At 37.5% G+C, this 20,599-nt stretch overlaps 2 protein-coding genes across 2 annotated transcripts in view; both read left to right on the forward strand.

The window, feature by feature from the left end:
* The first annotated feature begins 1,050 nt into the window (after positions 1–1,050).
* On the forward strand, positions 1,051–13,827 carry abi3b (ABI family, member 3b). Its single transcript, XM_049465056.1, has 6 exons — positions 1,051–1,338; positions 4,891–5,058; positions 8,329–8,523; positions 9,031–9,101; positions 10,765–11,740; positions 11,783–13,827. Exons 1-5 carry the CDS (start codon positions 1,213–1,215, stop codon positions 11,693–11,695), a joined length of 1,491 nt encoding a protein of 496 aa, XP_049321013.1. The 5' UTR covers positions 1,051–1,212; the 3' UTR covers positions 11,696–11,740; positions 11,783–13,827.
* Positions 13,828–15,150: 1,323 nt separating this feature from the next.
* Positions 15,151–20,599, forward strand: part of LOC103036789 (poly [ADP-ribose] polymerase tankyrase-2) — a 28,260-nt gene continuing 22,811 nt past the window's right edge. The window contains exons 1-2 of the mRNA XM_007232870.4: positions 15,151–15,842; positions 17,332–17,556. Coding sequence (XP_007232932.3) covers positions 15,689–15,842; positions 17,332–17,556 — 379 coding nt within the window. The 5' untranslated portion in view covers positions 15,151–15,688. The remainder of the gene's footprint in view (positions 15,843–17,331; positions 17,557–20,599) is intronic.

Raw genomic sequence — 20,599 nt, forward strand, 5'->3', positions numbered from 1 at the left:
GAGGATGATGTGTTCGTGTTCTTTGGTACGCAGAGACATCACAATATGCAAATCAATCATAATCATTTTTTTAATACCACCTCCCTGCTGATGTCCAACCATCTGCGTCTCACCGCTATCAGAGGCACACTGCTCAGCTCTCCCTCCTGCCCTGCCTCTAAACCCATACATCACCCAGCGCCCCCTCCCAAACTATTCTTCCCATCTTTGAGCACTTTTCAAATTTGAGCTGAAATCAGGGGGTTTATTGGTCCTTTAAATAGCACTTATTTGCATGAGTCAGAGAAGATTACATTTTTTTTCCTGAAATGTTGTTTGCAAAAGGCAAAAAAAAAAAATCTATACAAAATTGGAACAGAATTGGTTTCAATTATTAAAATTCCACACATTCATTAACCCTTGTGTGGTGTTCGGGTCTGTGGGACCCATTTTCATTTTTCATCAAATGATACTAAAAAATATTTTTTCTAACTCAAACTCAAACTCAAATTGGCATTGGCTCATTTTTTGTGAAAAAAAAAACATTTATATTACATACAGTATGTTTGGCTAAGGGCTAATAAACATTGCTTCATTTGTAAATTTGAAACTAAACAAATTTTCTACTCATATCTTGAGTTTAATTCATTTTCTTTTACATTTTATTAAAAAAACTAATAAAAAAAGAGTAGCACTTTTTGAAAGAAATGTAACATAAGAAAGGTAAAGGGCAAATATTAACCATGTAAGCTGTTTATATTGCTTGCAATTTAGGTGAAGCAAGCATGTGTAAAGCATTTTAATGTAAAATTGCTTAATTTTGCTGAATTAAATACAAATAACAAAGTAAACGAGTAACAAAAATATGAACACCACACAAGGGTTAAGCCTTCTCTGAAGACCTCTACTGCCTAAATGGCAGATTTATTACACAATAACTTTGTCAATGTAACAAGATTTTATTGCAAAAGTATAGCTGGATCTCTCCGCAGGGAAGTTACCAAACACCAAACACCTCTTTCTGCTGCACTCAAACATCTCTAATAGTTGCACAAGCATGAAGAGCCTATCTCACAGCCTTCTCCCAACATGTACCCACACGTCCACACTGTCCCAAACTATTTTCAGCCCTGGCTTCCCTACCAGTGCGTCCTTCACCTTCTTCCGCTGGAGAAGAAGCTCTAACCCTGCATTTAATAGGATACACATCTCCTTCAAAGAGATTAATCCACTATGAAGGAGATCACAGAGGACATACAGAAGATTTTTGAAGAAGCACCAGGAGCCAGGAAGGCTCTCCTCGACAACCACAGCAATCTCAACAAGGTGGCCGACTACTGCGAGAACAACTACCTGAATGTAAGAGGCATTTTACAGGTTCTGAGCTCTGCTTTAGCATGTGTCTATATACAGTATATACAGTAGATTTAGACTAGTGTTGTTCAGATTATTTATTGTCCTAAAAATTATTTCAATGAATGATATTTTTGTCATTTTAGTCATTTTATTACATTTTATTCCACTGATATCATAATAATATAAATAATAAAGGGCATTAAATAAAAATAACTTTTTGCTTGCAATACATATTTTAAGGTTGATGATGGATAAACCTTTAAAAACCTTTAAACAATCTTTATTTAATATTGCCTGATAGGCATCATGGGTAAGTGTTGAAACTGAATTGAATCTGATATTGGAGCTCTTAATATTAATTATCATTATTATTTAAATGCTTCTTTCTACACTGCAAGACCAACACAGTACACCCTATAATAAATATAATACAAACAGGATATACATATATAATTTAAGTAAAGTTTAACACAAACTTCAATATTATAGAAAACAATTAATGGTGAATAAATATAACATTTAAAAGTTGGAGATTAACGTTGTTACAAACCTTTTAAAGAGCAATAATTTTTATTAAAATTATTAAGAATATTCAGAAAAGGAAATTTAAAAATATCATCCATGAATAAAACCTAAATAAAATCAAATCACTTTTTTAACTATGAGACCCAGACGTTTGCTGGTTGTGCATTTTTTATTTATCCTACATATTTGTGATTAGTAGGATCTAACAAATGTAACAAAAATCTAAACTTTGATCTTTTTGTAATTTTTTGCAAAAAAAAAAAAACTTTCTCATATAGCGACAGTATTTTATTTTAACATTTAACATCAAAATTATCCTTGCCATTTGGGATCAGAAGGACCCAATTAGTCCAAAAACTAACTACAGAACTACCGTTCTACAGTAAAGTAAATAAAGTAATTTCAAACATAAAATTGGATGAGAATTTTTACCTGGCCCATGTTTTTGTCTGAGCTGGCTGTAGAAACCTTTGACTGGGATTTCCACCATCCTGTTTTCAATCAGTTGAGTGTAATGTTGTCATGTGACCACTAGACAGTACAGGCAGTGTTTCCATATGAGGCCAAAGGGTCAATGTTTTAAGTAATTAAGTATCATGTTGCAGAGAATCAAAAATATAATGTTCTTGTATAGAAAAATAAAAGATAAAATATTAAGTAAATATTTAATACTAAGGTTGTGTATTTATATATATATATATATATATATATATATATATATATATATATATATATATATATATATATATATATATATATTACAATAAGTAAGTAATGTAAGTAATTATGACATTCTCAATGTAGTCACTGAGAGCCAATTACATGTTATGTTTAATACATTATAATTTAATTGTTAGGAGTGTGAATATGAATTTAAACACAGTATAAGCTGATTTCACAGTTTCGCCTGCAGACATACTTTCTGGACTCACACCCTTCTTTCTCTCTCTCTCTCTCTCTCTCTTTCTCTTTCTCTCTCTCTCTCTCTCTCTTTCTCTTTCTCTCTCTCTCTCTCTCTCTCTCTCCTCCGCAGTTTGTATAGATTAGACTTATGCAAGCCTGAACACAGCAGGCCTGCCCAGGGCAGAGCATTTCTGAGATATTGCTGTTCCAGACATGCCCGTCTCCTGTGCTCTCAAACTTTACTCCAGGGATACTGTTTGCCTTAAAGCCTTACAGTGCATTTAAAAATCATTATTATACTGTATTTATTTTATTGATGTCTGTGTTAGCATGTTAACCCATGAGATTAATCTGGAAACGTTTTTTTTATATAAATTGTGGTGTTTCCCAAAGAGAATCAGTGGAAGACATTGTATTGTTTTTAGGAAGCTCTTTATTTTACTGGCCTACGTCTCACTTACAATACTTAACCCTTTTATACCCTGTGTTCATTACAACGGACATTATAAATTTCTTTTTTTTTTTTCAAATGTTTTGTTGGCAATAACCAACAAAAAAAAAACCTGAGACCTGTTGTGTTAATTAGAATAGACTATTAACGAGCCAATGAAAAAGTTTACAGCCAATAAAACAATAGCTTAGCCGCGACCACTGCATTGGAAAAACAACAGCACTAGAACAAGAGGCAAATTAAAAGAGATATTTTTTACTAACTGTATGTTATTTTTAATCACATTTTTTTATTATGTTATTTCAGTGTTTAGGGATGTCTTGTGAACAAAAAGGTCAATATCAAATCTAAAATCTAAAAAAACTGGGTTTAATGCTATACAGATTTTATATTAGAATATTAGCATCTTCCTTTGTGTGCATTACAGACAGAACACAGCATTATTATTATTTATATTTTTCCATCACTGGCAAATAATTCAGGTCTGGTTAAAAGGGTTAAAAGCACTAAAAGAGAAAGACCAACAATATCTAAACAGCATCCAAACCCAGCAAGGTGGACAAACCTGCCATGCATCAACATTATGGTTGGCACTCAAATATCTATCAACATGAATATCTATCAACATAACAGATTTAACATTGATAATTAGAAGAATCCCTCCCAATAGACCTGGGGGAAAGGCCCACAATGCCTATGGAAACACACACAAATACACACAAAGTATATATATTTGTTCCAAGGTGTTAAGTGTGTTTTCCTATTCTTTGTGCATAAAATTAATAGAAAAAGGTTATCATGACCCATAAACGTTGCTTTTGTGGTGAGCACAATGATAATTTTACAAATATTCAATATTTAATATTAAGACTTAATTAAGACCATGAGAAGCTTCTGGAACTGTGAGAACTAGCTATCTTTTTTCTTTTTCAATCATCTGTTTATTAATTTTCACAAAACAAGAACAATTATACAAAACATTATTCTTTATCAAAGTCTACTTTTTATCCGCCAAACTAAGCCAAGTGTGACACAATAAATATGTGTTAAATTAAATTAAATAAAAATACATTTAATGAAATTAATGCTCAGCATAAGCCAAAACAGAATCACATAGTTATTTTTTTCAAAATGAATATGTAAAAAATATCTCTTATCAAGAAAAAGCTGACTTCCATTAAACAGGCTTTAAGAACTGTAAATACGTTTCTAGAACTGCCCAGAAATGTACACGGTATAAATACAGTTACAGTTATCTTAAGCTAACTAATTTTACTAATGTTCTGCTTAATAAGTGAAGTTGTGTACAGCTACAGTTCATTCAAAGGGACATTTTAATCCATCTGTGGCCAATTTATAAAGGCAAGAGTTTAGAAGTTCGGAGGTAGATTACTTTTTATTTATATTAAAATATCGATTAAATATTAAGTTGCTATGTTTCCTACTCTCTCTCTTTTCCTCTTCTCCTTAAAGAGATTCCTTCTTCAATTTTTTTCATATTTTGCATTGATGTTTTTTGCAATTTAGTTGGTACTTGAATATTTACTTTACAAATTACATTGAATAGAAATTAAATCCCATTATTACAAATATAACTAATTCAGTTATACTTGCACAGATGGTTCGAACAAGAAAGTAATGCTCTTATGACAGCCTGTCCCAATACTGTACTGCAGGTGGAAGATACTACAAAAGCAGTGGAGGAGTCCAAAGCCTTAACCACGCAGGCTCTGGCCAGCGTCGCCTACCAAATCAACACACTAGCATCAGCTGTACTGAAACTGCTGGATGCTCAGACCAGCCAACTCAAAAAGATGGAATCCTCTGTCAATATCCTGACCAGGGTAGGTACAAAATTCTATAATATTTCAATTAAACTTACAGGAACACATGCAGAATTATTTAGTAAAGTAAAAAGTGTTAAACAAACCAGAACATGTTTTATAATTTAAATTATTTTAAGTAGCCACATTTAGCTTAGGTGACAGGTTTGCACATCTTGTCTGAATTTTCTCAGTCAGATTTATGAGCTAGAGTCATCTGGAATTCAGGCTTTCAGTTAACAGCTGTGCTGAACTCATCAAGAGTTAATTACTTGATTTTCTTGTCTCTTAATGTGTTTGAGAGCATCAGTTGTAAAGTAGTGAAGAGGTAGAGTTACAGGTATACAGTGAATAGCTCTATTTGAGTAATGTTCTAATCCATATTATGGCAAGAACTACTCAATTAAGTAAAGAAAATAATACTTTAGGAAATGAAGCTCTGTCAATCCAAAACGTTTCAACAACTTTAAAAAGTGTCTTTAAGTGCAGTCACAAAGACCATCTAAAATGTTATGTTGAAACTGGCAATCATCAGGACTGCCCCAGGAAAACAAGAGCAAAAGTTTCCTCTGTTGCACAGGATAAGTTCATCAGTTACCAGTTAACAGCTCCCCAAGATAAGAGTTAGAGCTTAGATCAGGCAAAACCAAACAGCCCGATTTAAACCCAACATGTTCTTAGTAAGTAGAGCATTAAAACTGATCATGAGCTAAATCTGTTTAGAATGTTAAGATGTTTGTTAACACTGCAACACTGAAAAAGCATAGACCTATTGTTTATGAACATGAAAACTTGAAGTTGAAGAGTTGCATGAATATAACACTCTAACTTAAAAAAAAACAGTTTAATTTGTTAGTAAGCTATTTTGTGATTATCATGCCATAGCTTTATGTAAAATAAAAATAGCATAAAAAAAGCCTATGTTACAGACATAGCCTTGGGTCAGGTCGGGTTCGGGCAGAGAATCGGGCAGATAATCTAGAAAGCCTAAATGCGTTACAGAGTGTTTTGGTTTGTTTAACACTTTTAAGTTACTACATGATTCCTTAAGTGTTTCTTCATAGTCTGGGTGACTTCAGTATTCATTTACTATTGTTGGGAAAACCGCACTACCCTCCAGTGCGTTCCCCTGGATTCTTTTTTTTTTTTTTTTTTTTTTTTTACTTTTTTTTTATTGGAGAAGTCCATCAAAGAGAAACAGATAATACAAAAACTTTCATTATGCTCTCAGTGTCCATACATCTCGATCAATTGACAATGTTGCACAAAATAAAATAACAATGGTAATACAATTTAACAGTGTAATCTGACTTCCCTAGGATGTAAATCACCATTTTTTAATCTATTTATTTATTTATTTTAAGGCAAATAATTATTTACAATAAAAGTGGGGAAGTTTCAATACAAAAAAAAGAAAAGAAAGATCCAAGTCAGAGGTCATAGAGTCTACAAAAAATCAGGTCGTTGGGGTCTTATATAAACTAGCCATTTAGACTAGATCCGATTGAATTGATCAATCTGGATTCTTAATGAATAAGTTTTTCCATTATAAAAATTCCCCTGGATTCTTTTGATGGAAGCCCGAAATAGAGATAAGTTATAGAGAGACAGGATACTTGATCTTCAGCAAAATAACAATTTATTAAAACAGAGCTCTGGGAACAACTTCCACTCCCAAGGAGTTCAAGAGAAGAAGTTCCAAGATTATTTCACAGACATAAGCATTTATAGACAAACCCCATCTCAAGGTCACGGAGGAAGACACCCTAGACAGTTCCCTAAACACTGGTTCTGGCTGGTCTTGATCAGAAGTTGTCTGTCTCAATTAATTTCTGTCTTACACATACAATTGGCCTAACAACAATTTGCTAACGGCCAGATCTTGCAGGTAACTGACAGTTAAAAAAGAGAAGTATTTTGGAGTACTCAGTGAGTTTGTGTCTACTGTCTCAGTTGCCTTCCTCCGCTCTGCCCGTAACATGTCAACATCTTACCTTTAGCTGGACGGACTCTTGGTCAGTGGGGCAGACTTTATATCAGGTCATGTTGCCTACCATAGTATCACACCTTTATTCACAATGCATTTGATTATACTTCCTTAGCTTGATTAATATTTGGATTATAGTAATGCGGTTGATTATACTTCATTAGCTTGATTAGTACTGATTATAGTAAAATTAATGATTATAGTAAAAAATTTAAGCATTTTTCCCACATTATGTAGGAAAAACATTGAATTGCTATTTGCTAGGAACCTGGGTGTTCTGGTTGATGACCAGCTCTCCTTCACGCACCATGTGGCCTCAGTTGCTCGATCCTGCCGCTTCGCGCTTTATAACATCAGAAAAATTTGACCGTTTCTGACGCAACAGGCCACCCGACCCCTGGTACAAGCAGTCGTCATCTCACGACTCGACTACGGCAATGCCCTGCTAACTGGCCTCCCGGCCTGTGTAGTAAAACCACTCCAGATGATCCAGAACGCAGCAGCACGTCTGGTCTTCAATCAGCCAAAACGGGCTCATGTCACCCCGCTGCTCATTGAGCTCCATTGGCTACCAGTTGATGCTCGCATCAAATACAAAGCTCTTACAATCGCCTACAAGATGATGACAGAACAGCTCCTTCCTACCTGCACTCACTCCTGAAGACTTACGCTACCTCCCGGCCTCTGCGCTCCTCCAATGAACGTCGCCTTGCTTTACCAAACAAACATTCACACAAAGCAATCCAGACTGTTCTCATACCGAGTTCCCCAATGGTGGAACAAACTACCCTCCACTACCAGATCAGGAGAATCTCTCACTATCTTTAATAAACTCCTGAAGACAGAGCTCTTTAAAGAGCACTTACTCTCCTAACACCTCTAACTAACTACCTTCTACTACCAGATCAGGAGAATCTCTCACTATCTTTAATAAACTCCTGAAGACGGAGCTCTTCAAAGAGCACTTACTCTCCTAACACCTCTAACACACTAACTACTTCTAACCTCATTTCCTCCTTTCCCTCCTTCACTCCTCTATCCCACTATTTCCCTTCGACCTCCTTTAAGCCCTATCTAAAGATGTTTTTACCTTTAACTTCTATTACTTTTGTACTTCACTATTGTAAGTCGCTTTGGACAAAAGCGTCTGCCAAATGTAATGTAATGTAATGTAATGAATGAGAATGTGTGTCCAAACTTTTGGCTGGTACTTTATGTATATCATTTCCACATTCAAATCAAATGCATGTCATGGAGTTCTTTTATACCAGTCAGTTTAAAAGTGTGTAAATGGTCTGTTTCAGACAGTGGATATATTTAAGGAAAAGGCAGCGCGGCATGAGATCGGGTTGTTGACCACGCCTCGGAAAATGACCTACGCCCTGCAGATGTCTCCTCCTGAGATCACAGAGAAACCCATCCTCGAGTACAAGCGCGTCCCAATATCCTACAACAGCCTGGACTCACTGGGACATGGACACTGGGATGGCACAAAACCGGTATGGATCATTTAGTCCAATTTATTGCATTATTTTGTGATGTAACATTTATGTTTACGCCCTCAGAAGTCGGTTATTGATGACAATTTGCTATACTATTTGAACGTATTTTTACAAGCAAAGTATTACAAGTACTATATATATATATATATATATATATATATATATATATATATATATATATGTTTTACATTTTGAACTAAATTACTGAAATAAAGTAACTTTTCAATGATATTTATATTAGTATTATGTGTACATTAGTATTAATGTACACATACAATGGGCTCAATGGGCACAATAGGCTCTTAGACACAAGCCAAATTGCAGTTTTTTGTATTATTTATAGCAAAATGCTTTTGTTTTTGTTGTGTTATTCTGTGCATCCTGCATAAAATGTGCTACAATTGTGATTTCCTTTTTATTTGATACACATATTAAACGTCAACAACATTATTTAAGTAAATCCTGTAGATCAGACTTTTAATGTTATGTATTTCTGAACTTTAGTCACAAAAGAAACCTGAAGCAGAGGCACCGACCCCACAACTGAGTACCCTGGAGGGAGGACATGTACATGGGTATGTGCTCTTAAGCATCTCTAAAGATGTTACTTGAGCTTTGTTCACATTACAAGACTGAATAACTCTGACTATGATCTGATTATCTGTTTTATAATGTGATGCATCTGATTTTTTTCAGAGCTGAGTGAACATGTCAAATCTTTCACTTTCATGAGTGGTTCTAGATCAAATAAGTATCTAATTAGTGAACATGTGCCATTGATGTGAACAGTCAGATTGGATTTCTTGCAGCTTTCATGCATTTTTCGCCTGTACACATTCAGTACGCATGCGATTTTTTGCTCAGATCAGATTTGTCTATCTGCAGCAGGATGATGTTGTAGATCTTTGGAGCTGGTCTGTGGGTTGACTATGACTGTTCTTACCATCCTTCTCCTCTGCTTATCTGATATTTTTTTGTTCTGCCACTTCAGGCCTTAACTAGAACTGTGTCTGTGGTTCTTCCATTTCCACACTCTGTTCCTCACAGTGGAAACTGCAGCTGAAATCTCTAAGATTTGAGCTTCTTGTATTATTCCTCTAAACCATGATGTTGAACAATCTTTGTTTTCAGATCATTAGAGAGTTAAGTTTTGAGGCCCCCATGTTGCCGCTCTTCAGAGAAAGATGCAAAAGAGGAGAAAAACTTGCAATTGAGGCCTTAACCCTTTCTCATAATTGGATCCACCTGTGTAGAGTATGTAGGTCAAGGGTCAATAATCTTAACAAACAAATTTTGTGTTCCAATAATTAGTGCTAAATATCCCTGTGTTCGTCTGCTATATGATATATTTAACTGAAATTGCTGATCTGAACAACCAATGATTTATAAAGGAAAACCATGAAAAACCAATGAACAATGCAAAGTTGTCGGATGCAGTTGTGAAAAGCACAGTGCCACTGGACTCTACAGTAGTGCGGTTTGATTGAGCAGGTGTGAAAACAGTAATCGCACTTGGCTGCGGATCAAAAGACCCGGACCGTGACCACCTAGAGTCCCAAGCGAACTCTGGAACGGTTTGCTTGTTGTGAGAACGTGATTCGGTTACGATCCGACCCAACTATTAAATATACTCCTTTTATTGGAGCTAACTGGCTGATAAGGCGCAGTTTAAACTGATATATTAGCCAGATAACGCTAATTACCACAGCTATGAACAAACGCTGCGTCCATGCATGCATGGTCTGTGCTGCGTTAACTGCGTTCACTGCTCACTGCTCGCCGCGTGACTCGGTTTCCTAGGCTCAGTTTACTACATCTGCGCTGCACGTTCAAACCCTGTGTTTGAAAGCGTAGCGTTTCAGCGTTCAGTGTTAAATTGATATATTCATATTTACTCCCACACCAGACAGCTCTAAACCAATGAGAGGACACAGCCTGCTTGCATGGTTTATTGGTGCGCATTTTGGTGCGTTTGGATTTTTTACTAAAACGCTCCAAGTAAACAAACTCATCAACTGATTCGGACTAGAGAAACAAACTACAGGTGTGAAAACCCCCTTAATCCTCACAAATGTGCTTCTGAAAGAACAATCAAAAATTCCCATAAACACACTCCTAAACCTTGTGGAAAGCCTTCCAAGAAGAGCTGTATTATAAGACTGTCTCTGTTGTCCATATTTCACTTCCTTATTAAAGCTACTCACATTCTTTCTCTCTTTCTTTATATCTCATTAATAGGTCTGGCTCAGGCATTGCTGTTCCTCCTCCATCAGTCCCCAACTGGGTAGGCCTAAGATCCACTGCTCCCCAAACCTGCACCACCCCTCAACCTTCTCCTTCAACCATGGCCATCTCCTCCCTACCTCCTCCAAGTTTCTCTTCCAGCGCTGCACCTCCACCACCTCCTGCTCCACCACTGAGCACTGATCCTGGAGCCTTTCCACCTCCATCAACTCCGTATACCTCAGCAGCTCCTCCTCCCCCTGCACCTCCTTCTCCATCTAACCCTGCTTTCAGAGACTCTTTCATGCTGCCACCACCTCCAACTCCTCAGTCTGACTTCATGGATTCCCTCCCACCTCCTCCTCCACCACCTCCTTCTGAGAACAGTTCCATGATTGCTCCTCCACCGCCTCCTCCTTCACCTCCAGGCTTTGCTTTTGGAGGCTCATCTTTGCCACCTCCACCACCTCTATCTCATGCCTCCATGGCACCACCTCCTTCCCCCCTCCTCAATCCTAGTGCTGGAAGAGGTCATGCTCCTCCTCCTCCACCAGTTCGTTCCAATAATACTGGTATAGGATGTCCTCCTCCACCTCCACCTCCTTCTGTTTTGCCTACACCTAGCTCAACCTTAAGAGGCTCACCTTTTGCTCCACCACCCCCACCACCACCTCAAAACACTTCTTCAATTCCACCACCACCTCCTCCACCTTTCCAGAAAACTTCTTCAATCCCACCACCTCCACCCCCACCTCCTCAGAGCACTTCTTCAGTTCCACCACCACCTCCTCCTCCACCTCCAACTGGAAAAGGTCAAATCCCACCCCCACCACCTCCACCTCCTCAGAACGTGTCATCAATCCCACCACCACCACCTCCTCCTCCACCACCACCAGCTCCTCCTGGAAAGGGTCACATTCCTCCACCTCCTCCACCACCATTTTAAATATTAAAGGTGGTGTTTTTTGGAAAAGGAACTTTTGGATCTATTATTATTAAAACATCTACAATTAAACTGTTATAAAATTCAAACATTATTTACATTGCAAGTATGTGAAAAGCCATGAGGTTGAAAAAGTATTCATACTCCTTGAACTTTGTCACGTTGTATTATGTCACACCCACAAACTTGTAAAATGTATTTTATTGTGATTTCACAGTAATAGTCAAAAGTTTAAACCTTAAATTCAGTGTTTTTTCATTATTCTAAAATGTTCTGCATGTTAGAATAATACTACAATCATCCAAACTATGACGAAACAGTGTCATCATTTAGTAAACAAAAAAGTGTTAAACAAACCAGAATATGTTTTATTTTTTAGATTCTTCAAAGTAGGACCTCTTGCTTAGATGACAGCTTTACGCATGTTGGCATTTTCTCAGTCAGCGTTATGAGGTAGAGTCACCTGGAATTCAGGCTTTCAGTTAACAGCTGTGCTGAACTCATCAAGAGTTAATTAAATGTCTTGAATTTCTTGTCTCTTAATGTGTTTAAGAGCATCAGTTGTAAAGTTGTGAAGAGGTAAAGTTACAGGTATACAGTTAATAACACTATGAGTAATGTTCTAATCCATATTATGGCAAGAACTTCTTAACTAAAAAAGAAAAACAATACTTTAAAAAATAATGGTCAGTCAATCTGAAAATCAGGAAAATCTGAAATAAGGAAGAGAAAGAGTTCCCTCTGTTGCACAGGATAAGTTAATCAAAGTTACCAGCCTCAGAAACCACAAGTTAACAGCTTCCCAGATAAGAGTCACCTAGCATTTTGGTTTGTTTAATACTTTCAAGTTACTACATGATTCCTTTTGTGTTCCTTCATAGTCTGGATGAGCTCAGTGTTCATTTACAATATAGGAAAAACTTTGAATGCAAAAGCATTTGACAACAATTGTATGTGATGGACCAACACAAGATGTCAAGTAATACGTACAGTATACAGTATGTTGCAATTACAGCTGCAAGTCTTTTGGGGTATGTCTCTACCAAAATTGTGCATCTTTAGACTGAGATTTTTGCTCATTCTTCTTTGCAAAACAGCTGAAGCTCAGCCAGGTTGGATGGAGAGCTGTTTGTCTGTGAACAGCAATTGTCATGTCTTGCCGCAGAAGCTAAGTGGTATTTAGGTCAGGACTTATTTTAGGGACTTATATTAGGGCATTCTAACACATCCACTGTAGCTTTTGCTGTATGTTTAGGGCTGTTGTCCTTCAAGAAGGTTAAGCTCTGCTTAAAGTCTCAAGTCTTTTTCAGCTTCCAACAGGTTTTCCTACAGGATTGCCTTGTATTTAGCTCCACCCATCTTTACACCCAACTCTGACCAGCTTCCGAACTCTGTCCCTGCTGAAGAATCCCTCAGCTGGATACTGCCTTCACCATGTTTCACAGTGGGGATGGTACCTTCAGGGTGATGTGCAGGGTTTTTTCTCTAGAAATAGTGTTTTGCACTCAGACCAAAAAGTTAAACTTTGGTCTTATTGTATCTGACATCTTCTACTTGTTTGCAGTTCCCCTTACATGGACTGATTGCGGTTTGCTTTTAAAAATGTCTTTCTTCTTGCCATATAGGCCATAATTATGGACTGCATGACATAGTTGTCCTGTGGACAGATACTCCCTCCTAAACTGTTGATCTCTATAGCTCCTCCAGAGTGACCATGGGCCTCTTGGCTGCTTCTCTGTTTAGTGCTCTTCTTGCCTGGGCTGTCAGTTTAGGTAGACAGTCACAATTCACAATTATGTGGTACTCTGTGTTGATCTATCACATGAACATCCCAACAAAAAACATACAAGTTTGTAAGTGTACATTAAAAAACATGTGGAAAGTGATATGAATACTTTTAAGGCACTGTACAATTTCTTATTTGTGTTGATTATGCTATTATAATATAATCACAGTTAGAATGCACAAATAACAAATTGTAATGTAAAATAATCTCAGAACACAAAGTATAAATGTAGTGTAAAAAGTATAAATCTGCATATATAAAATATATATATTTCTATTGAATCAATAAAACTGATATATTAGTTCTTTCCAAGCTCATGTAACCAAACAAACAACTTGTAAATAATAAATGGCTTATAATTAAAATTACTTGATTTTTTTTTTTTTTTTTACAAATTACCCATTACACATTTTGGGTAGTTGTTTTAGTATAAGTGTTGAATCACATAGATATGAACGTGCATGAATAAGTCAATTCTAAAATCAGAGATTGGCATTTCCTTTCCTGGGGCGGTCCTGATTTCATCATAACGTTTTTGATGATCTTTGTGAATGCACTTAAGGATACTTTCAAAGTTCTTGAGTATTTTTTTTTCTTTACTTAGTTCAGTAGTTTTTGCCATAATATGGTTTAGAACATTACTCAAATTGAGCTATTCACTGTATACCTGTAACTGTACCTCTTCACAACTTTACAACTGATGCTCTCAAACACATTAAGAGGCAAGAAATTTGAGTAATTACCTCTTGACAAATTCAGCACAGCTGTTAACTGAAAGTCATTACAGGTGACTCTACCTCATGAAGCTGACTGAGAAAATGCTCCAAGATGTGCAAAGCTGGCATATAAGCAAGAGGTGCTACTTTGAAGAATCTAAAATATAAAACATATTCTGTTTTTAATGTTCCATATGCTCCATATGGAAGCTGATCATAAAGCAAAAGTGTTACAAATGCCAAATGCTGGGGAGTGAGCGGTCAGAGAGATTTGGACACAGTAGGTGGCAGCAGTCAGCAAGCCTTTCAGTGCTCAGTTCTGCAGCTCTGAGTGGGAGAGATTCATCCATCCATCTGTAAAGGAGAGAGAGAGGGATAGAGAGAGACTGGAAGAAAGAGAAAGGGATAATAGAGAGTCAGAGAGAGAGAGGCTGGAAGAAAGAGAAAGGGATAATAGAGAGTCAGAGAGAGAGAGAGAGAGAGAGAGAGAGAGAGAGAGAGAGAGAGGCTGGAAGAAAGAGAGATAATAGAGAGTCAGAGAGAGAGAGAGGGGCTGGAAGAAAGAGAGATAATAGAGCATCAGAGAGAGAGAGAGAGAGGCTGGAAGAAAGAGAAAGGGATAATAGAGAGTCAGAGAGAGAGAGAGAGAGAGAGAGAGAGAGAGAGAGAGAGAGAGGCTGGAAGAAAGAGAGATAATAGAGAGTCACAGAGAGAGAGAGGGGCTGGAAGAAAGAGAGATAATAGAGCGTCAGAGAGAGAGAGAGAGAGGCTGGAAGAAAGAGAAAGGGATAATAGAGAGTCAGAGAGAGAGAGAGAGAGAGAGAGAGAGAGAGAGAGGCTGGAAGAAAGAGAGATAATAGAGAGTCAGAGAGAGAGAGGCTGGAAGAAAGAGATAATAGAGAGTCACAGAGAGAGAGAGGGGCTGGAAGAAAGAGAGATAATAGAGCGTCAGAGAGAGAGAGAGAGAGAGAGAGAGAGAGAGAGAGAGAGAGAGAGAGAGAGAGGCTGGAAGAAAGAGAGATAGAGAGTCAGAGAGAGAAAGGCTGGAAGAAAGAGAGATAATAGAGCGTCAGAGAGAGAGAGAGGCTGGAAGAAAGAGAGATAGATAATAGAGAGTCAGAGAGAAGTTTTTCTTCATTCCTGGCTGGAATGTACAGTAACACTCAGTATGGAGCTGCTCCACTGTGGTGCGTCTCCACTGTGTTGAGGGAGGTGACGGAGGAACCGAGCGGGGGAGTGTAGCTGCTGTAACTGCAGTTCATTAGTTCGGTTCAAATAGTGACTCGGTTCTGCTCGCTCTGAACGAATCCTCGGCTTTACTGCAGTCAGTAGGGCTCCACAGAGCATGGTGAGGTGTGCTGAGGTGGGACCCCGGGGTCTGTACAGACCGTAGCCGTGTGTGAGGGTTTACCGGCGGGGCTGGAGGAGCTGGAGGGGCGGCTGTGTGCCCGCCGCCTGTCCGGGAACGGTCTCACCGTTCTGGGCGGCGCCGTTATGGAGAGAGCCGCGGGCGGGGAGCCGAACAGGCGGCTGTTCGAAGCCTGCAGGAGCGGAGACCTGGAGCGGGTCAGGAAGCTGCTGAACGCCGCTAATGTGAACAGCAGGGACACGGCGGGCAGAAAGTCCACCCCGCTGCATTTCGCCGCAGGTAAGTGTTTTTTATGTTTACATTAGTGATGGAAATTCCTGCTTTTTTTAGAGAGAGTCGGTTCTTTTGACTCGGCTCACTAAAAAGAGCCAAGTGGCTCCTCAGAATATTTGTTGCTAATAAATTAAAGTTCTTAGAAATGTTTCAGATTGACTGACCTTCATTAACAATTATTACTTTAAATAGACCAGAAAAATAAACTACAAAAATAGATTATACAAAATTATTTATAAATATGTAATTATTTGTAAATATGTATTTGCAGTGAAACAACACACATCCCTCTGTTTACTTCAAAGAGTCGGTTCTTAGAACCGAATCGTTCGCGACCGACTCACCACTACTGTTTATATTAGCCTGTTAGATACGCCCACATACACCCGAAAACACAGCGCGTGCCAAACAAAGCGCCGCACGCGCCTTCTGGTGTTGATTGATACCCTTCTATATAACACACACACACACACACACACACACACACACACACACACACACACACACACACAAACACTGTCGTTTTAGCATAAATTACACTAATGCAAATTACACCACACAAAAACAATTTACATTACAGATCTGTTAAGCAGTTTCTTTATTATTTATTATCTCTTTATTATTTATTATTTTTAGAAATCAGATATAATATTTGTACTTGTAATAATATTAAACATACTGACATTTATGAGTAGTCATATATTTTATCGTTGTTTTTTTTTGTAATTTCACTCTCTATTAACTATAAAATCATTCTATTAGTAAACATTCCTGTTACAGATATCGGTAATTACATTTTTACTAGTATATATCCACACTGTTATTCTAACAAGCATATTATGAGAATGTAATTCTAACTCTAGTGTTATTATAAGTGTAGTTTTACCAAATTGAAAACCTCTGGAATATAAACAAGAGAATGATGGATGATCACAAGCCATTAAACCAAGCTGAACTGCTTGAATTTTTGCACCAGGAGTGGCATAAAGTTATCCAAAAGCAGTGTGTAGGACTCCAAGATTCATGAAAACTGTGATTAAAAGCTAGTTTTTTTTCACCAAATATTGATTTCTGATATCTTGAAACTTATAAATATGAGCCTTTTTTCTTTGCATTATTTGTGGTCTGAAAGCTCTGCATCTTTTTTGTTATTTCAGCCATTTTTCATTTTATGCAAATAAATGCTCTAAATGACATTTTCTTTTGAAATTGGGAGGAATTTTGTCTGTAGTTTCTAGAATAAAACGACAATATTCATTTTACTCAAACATAAACCTATAAATATCAAAATCAGAGAAAACTGATTCAGAAACTGAAGTGATCTCTTAATTTTTTTCCAGAGCTGTATATTAGAGATGTTGAAATCGATAAAAAAAGAATCTATTAATTACAGACTGTGATTAATATAAATTAATCACTTTTTCTAAGTAAGTATTTCAGGTGAATTTTATCTTAGGTTCAAATGACATAGTCATAGTGGTTCCTTGTGTAACAGGTTTTGGCCGCAGGGATGTGGTGGACCACCTCCTGAAGCACGGGGCTGATGTTCACGCCCGTGATGATGGAGGCCTCGTCTCTCTACACAACGCCTGCTCCTTTGGTCATGTTGAGGTGGTCAGCCATCTGTTGCGGCACGGAGCTGACGCCAACTCAAGAGACAACTGGAACTATACACCTCTCCACGAGGCTGCTATCAAGGGCAAGATCGATGTCTGTATAGGTAAGTTCTGCCAAAAACTGGAACCAAGAGTAATACTGTTATGTTCCATATGGTTCCATATGTTTTATCCAGCATGACTGCCATAAGAGAGCAACAACATTAAAACAAATCTGCATCATGTAGTTCATGTATGTAGAGCCGTGGTGTCTGCAGAGTTTAGCTACCCTCACACACCTCATCCAGGTAATTAAGGCCTTCAGGGACATGAGAACCTTTTAGACTGTGTGTTAGGTGGATATATATTCAGTATTCACTACTGGTCAAAGGGTTTAGAGCAGGGGTGTCAAACTCATTTTGGCCGAGGGCCACATTGGCATATTGGCTGTCCTCTGAGGGCCAGATGTAACTTATAAATGTAAGAAAATGTAACCAAATGTAATATAAAATGAATGTAATTACTCCTTAATGTTAAATAACTCTCAATATATTATTTATTCAATCAAATATTACAGTTGCATGGAAAAAAAAATTGCTTGTTGCTCTATTAACATAAATCCTTTTAATTTGTCATGTTATGAAATCCAAAAACTCCATCAATCAAGAACCAAACTATTCAAGTGAATAGAAATGACATCAAATACACGTTATATTAACTTTGATCAAAACGTTTGATACTGAAATAAGACTTAATAAATATAAAATCAAAAATTGGGGGCTGTTAAGAACATGTGACAGATTTAGCATTTCCTCAGATTTAGCAGTTCCTCATCCAACCACTAGTCGGAGCTGCAGCAGCAGCACAAGCCCGCAGTCTTTACTTAGTCAGAGCTACAGCCCAGCCACAGACTACAGGGCTCAGCTGAGCCAGTCTGGAGCGTTTTTAAAATTTCTTCCGTGTATGAAATAAAGGTTTTAACCCCACTAACCGGATAATACAGCTCTCTACAGTTCATCTTTCAGCCCAAGCAGCTAACAGCAGCAGTTTAGAGCAGCCGTCACGGAGTCACTGCTGGGATTACATTATAAACAGGTCAGTTAGCGCGCTGCTAACCTCATGATGTTTATAACTATGGAGTTTAGTGGACACACCACGGCAGCAAGGTTAGACTGTTGAAGGCTACTGAAGACTATTAAAGGCTATTGGAGGTTATTGAAAGGGTTATTGGGGGAAGAAATCAGTAAAGGCTGGTTAGATAAGTGATTCACGTCTTCGTCCTTTGCTGCGGTGAAACTGTGACTAGCGCTGTCACAGTGATGTTTATTAACATCATTAAAACAGATTTTGTCAGCTATTGTCTTATAAATATTTACACAGAACTTATATCTCTCCTAAAAAGCGTTTATTTTGATCAGTAACACTCTTCGTAACACAAAAGGCATACCGGTCTTTCGCCGTCCATCTGCATCAACTTCTCTTTTTCTGGACATTATGGGATAAACATTTGTATGTCTCAATTCCACCCACGAAGTTACACCTTCCCTCCGGCAGGGTTTCCACATTAATGACTACACTGCTGTGTAGTGGCAGTAAGCCGTAACTTCGTGGGTAATAAAATTGACAAGCATTGTGGGAAATGTAGTTTTTGGTCAAAGAACGCTTCTGACCTATTTATTATAGACACTAAGATTTTACAAGCTCTCGCGGGCCTTGTGTTTGACACGTGTGGTTTAGAGCACCCCTATTGTTTATTAGCCAAGCTTTTTATTTGATCATCTTAGCAATGACTTTATTACTACACTTTACCTGTCAGACCTCTGATTCTTCTCATCACTGCTGAAACTGAGAATCAGTCCAATGTTAATCTGGCCAGATGGGACTCTTCCTGTAGCAGTTTTCTCCAGTTTCCAATAGTCTTTTGAAGGTGTAGGAAACAGTTTTCACCACTCTCTGGCTGTAATCATCTGTACTTTCTCTAAAGAAAAGACTTCTACTTTTAATAGTTACTCTGTGTAACTCTGTGTTTCTGTGTCTTTTTCGAGTTATTATGATGTAAGTGTGAATGTTCTGTGTGTAAGTGTGTTGCAGTTGAGAGTAACAGCAGAAACACACTCTGTTCCAGCACTGCTTTACTACAGACAAAAGCTTATTTTGGTCCCACTGTATAATAAGTGTCCCTAAGTACTATGTAGTGACACAGAAACAATCCACGTAACTACAGTGTAACTACTGATGATGTACACATTGTTACAGATTAACTACAGAGGTACAGGTTATGTAATTACACATGTGTATTAAGGTTAATTTTGACTTGTGTAAGTACAAATGTGTACCAGGGTGAGTGTACTTACACACGTTTAATAGTGTGTGTAGTAGACAATAGCTGTTGGAACTTATTACACACACACTATTACACATGTGTAATTACACACACATGTGTTAGTACACTTGCTCTATTACTTGTGTAAGTACACTCACCCTGGTACACATGTGTACTTACAACAGTGGCGGATGCTGATCTTTCAAGGAGGGGAAGCTCAATTTCGGCCTACATCTTAACATATGTAGTTTTATTTATACGTAAATTCTACTCTCCCTGAGATTTTTTGTAAACAAAAGGCATTATTTTCAAGTTTTCACTACACAACAAAAAGGTACCCATTCTTTACATTGAACAATTACATAAAAAAGACGCTATGACATGAATAAACATAAAATGATCAGTAAAAAAAAAACACCACCAAATCTTTAAAGTTGGTAAAGGAAAAGATGCAGGTAAATTTATTTCCTTTTTGGACAGTTTTAATTTCCTTAAATAATCCCTTTATTAATTTAAATTATTTTAATGATAACACAATACGTACTACTGGCCCCTGTTCATAGTTCATAGTCCTGAGATAGTTTCATCAAGAGGAATGACCACATTTTATTTGTTACAGCACTTCCAGTCAGCCAGCTCACTTTATCATACCAGAACAGCTGAAAATACCTGTTACTTTTCCCACTTTTACACCAAATTAATCTGATCAGTTGATCTGCCCTGCTGTGTTTTACTTCATAAGGAAGACTATCAAATGGCTTCTCCAAAACGGATTTGTACACTAAAAGATCGCTGATTCGCTCATTTTGCTGTCAATCAAAAAGGGACTCCGCCTCAGACAGATC

This window comes from Astyanax mexicanus, chromosome 15 (assembly GCF_023375975.1).
Source record: "Astyanax mexicanus isolate ESR-SI-001 chromosome 15, AstMex3_surface, whole genome shotgun sequence".
Lineage (NCBI taxonomy): Eukaryota > Metazoa > Chordata > Actinopteri > Characiformes > Acestrorhamphidae > Astyanax > Astyanax mexicanus.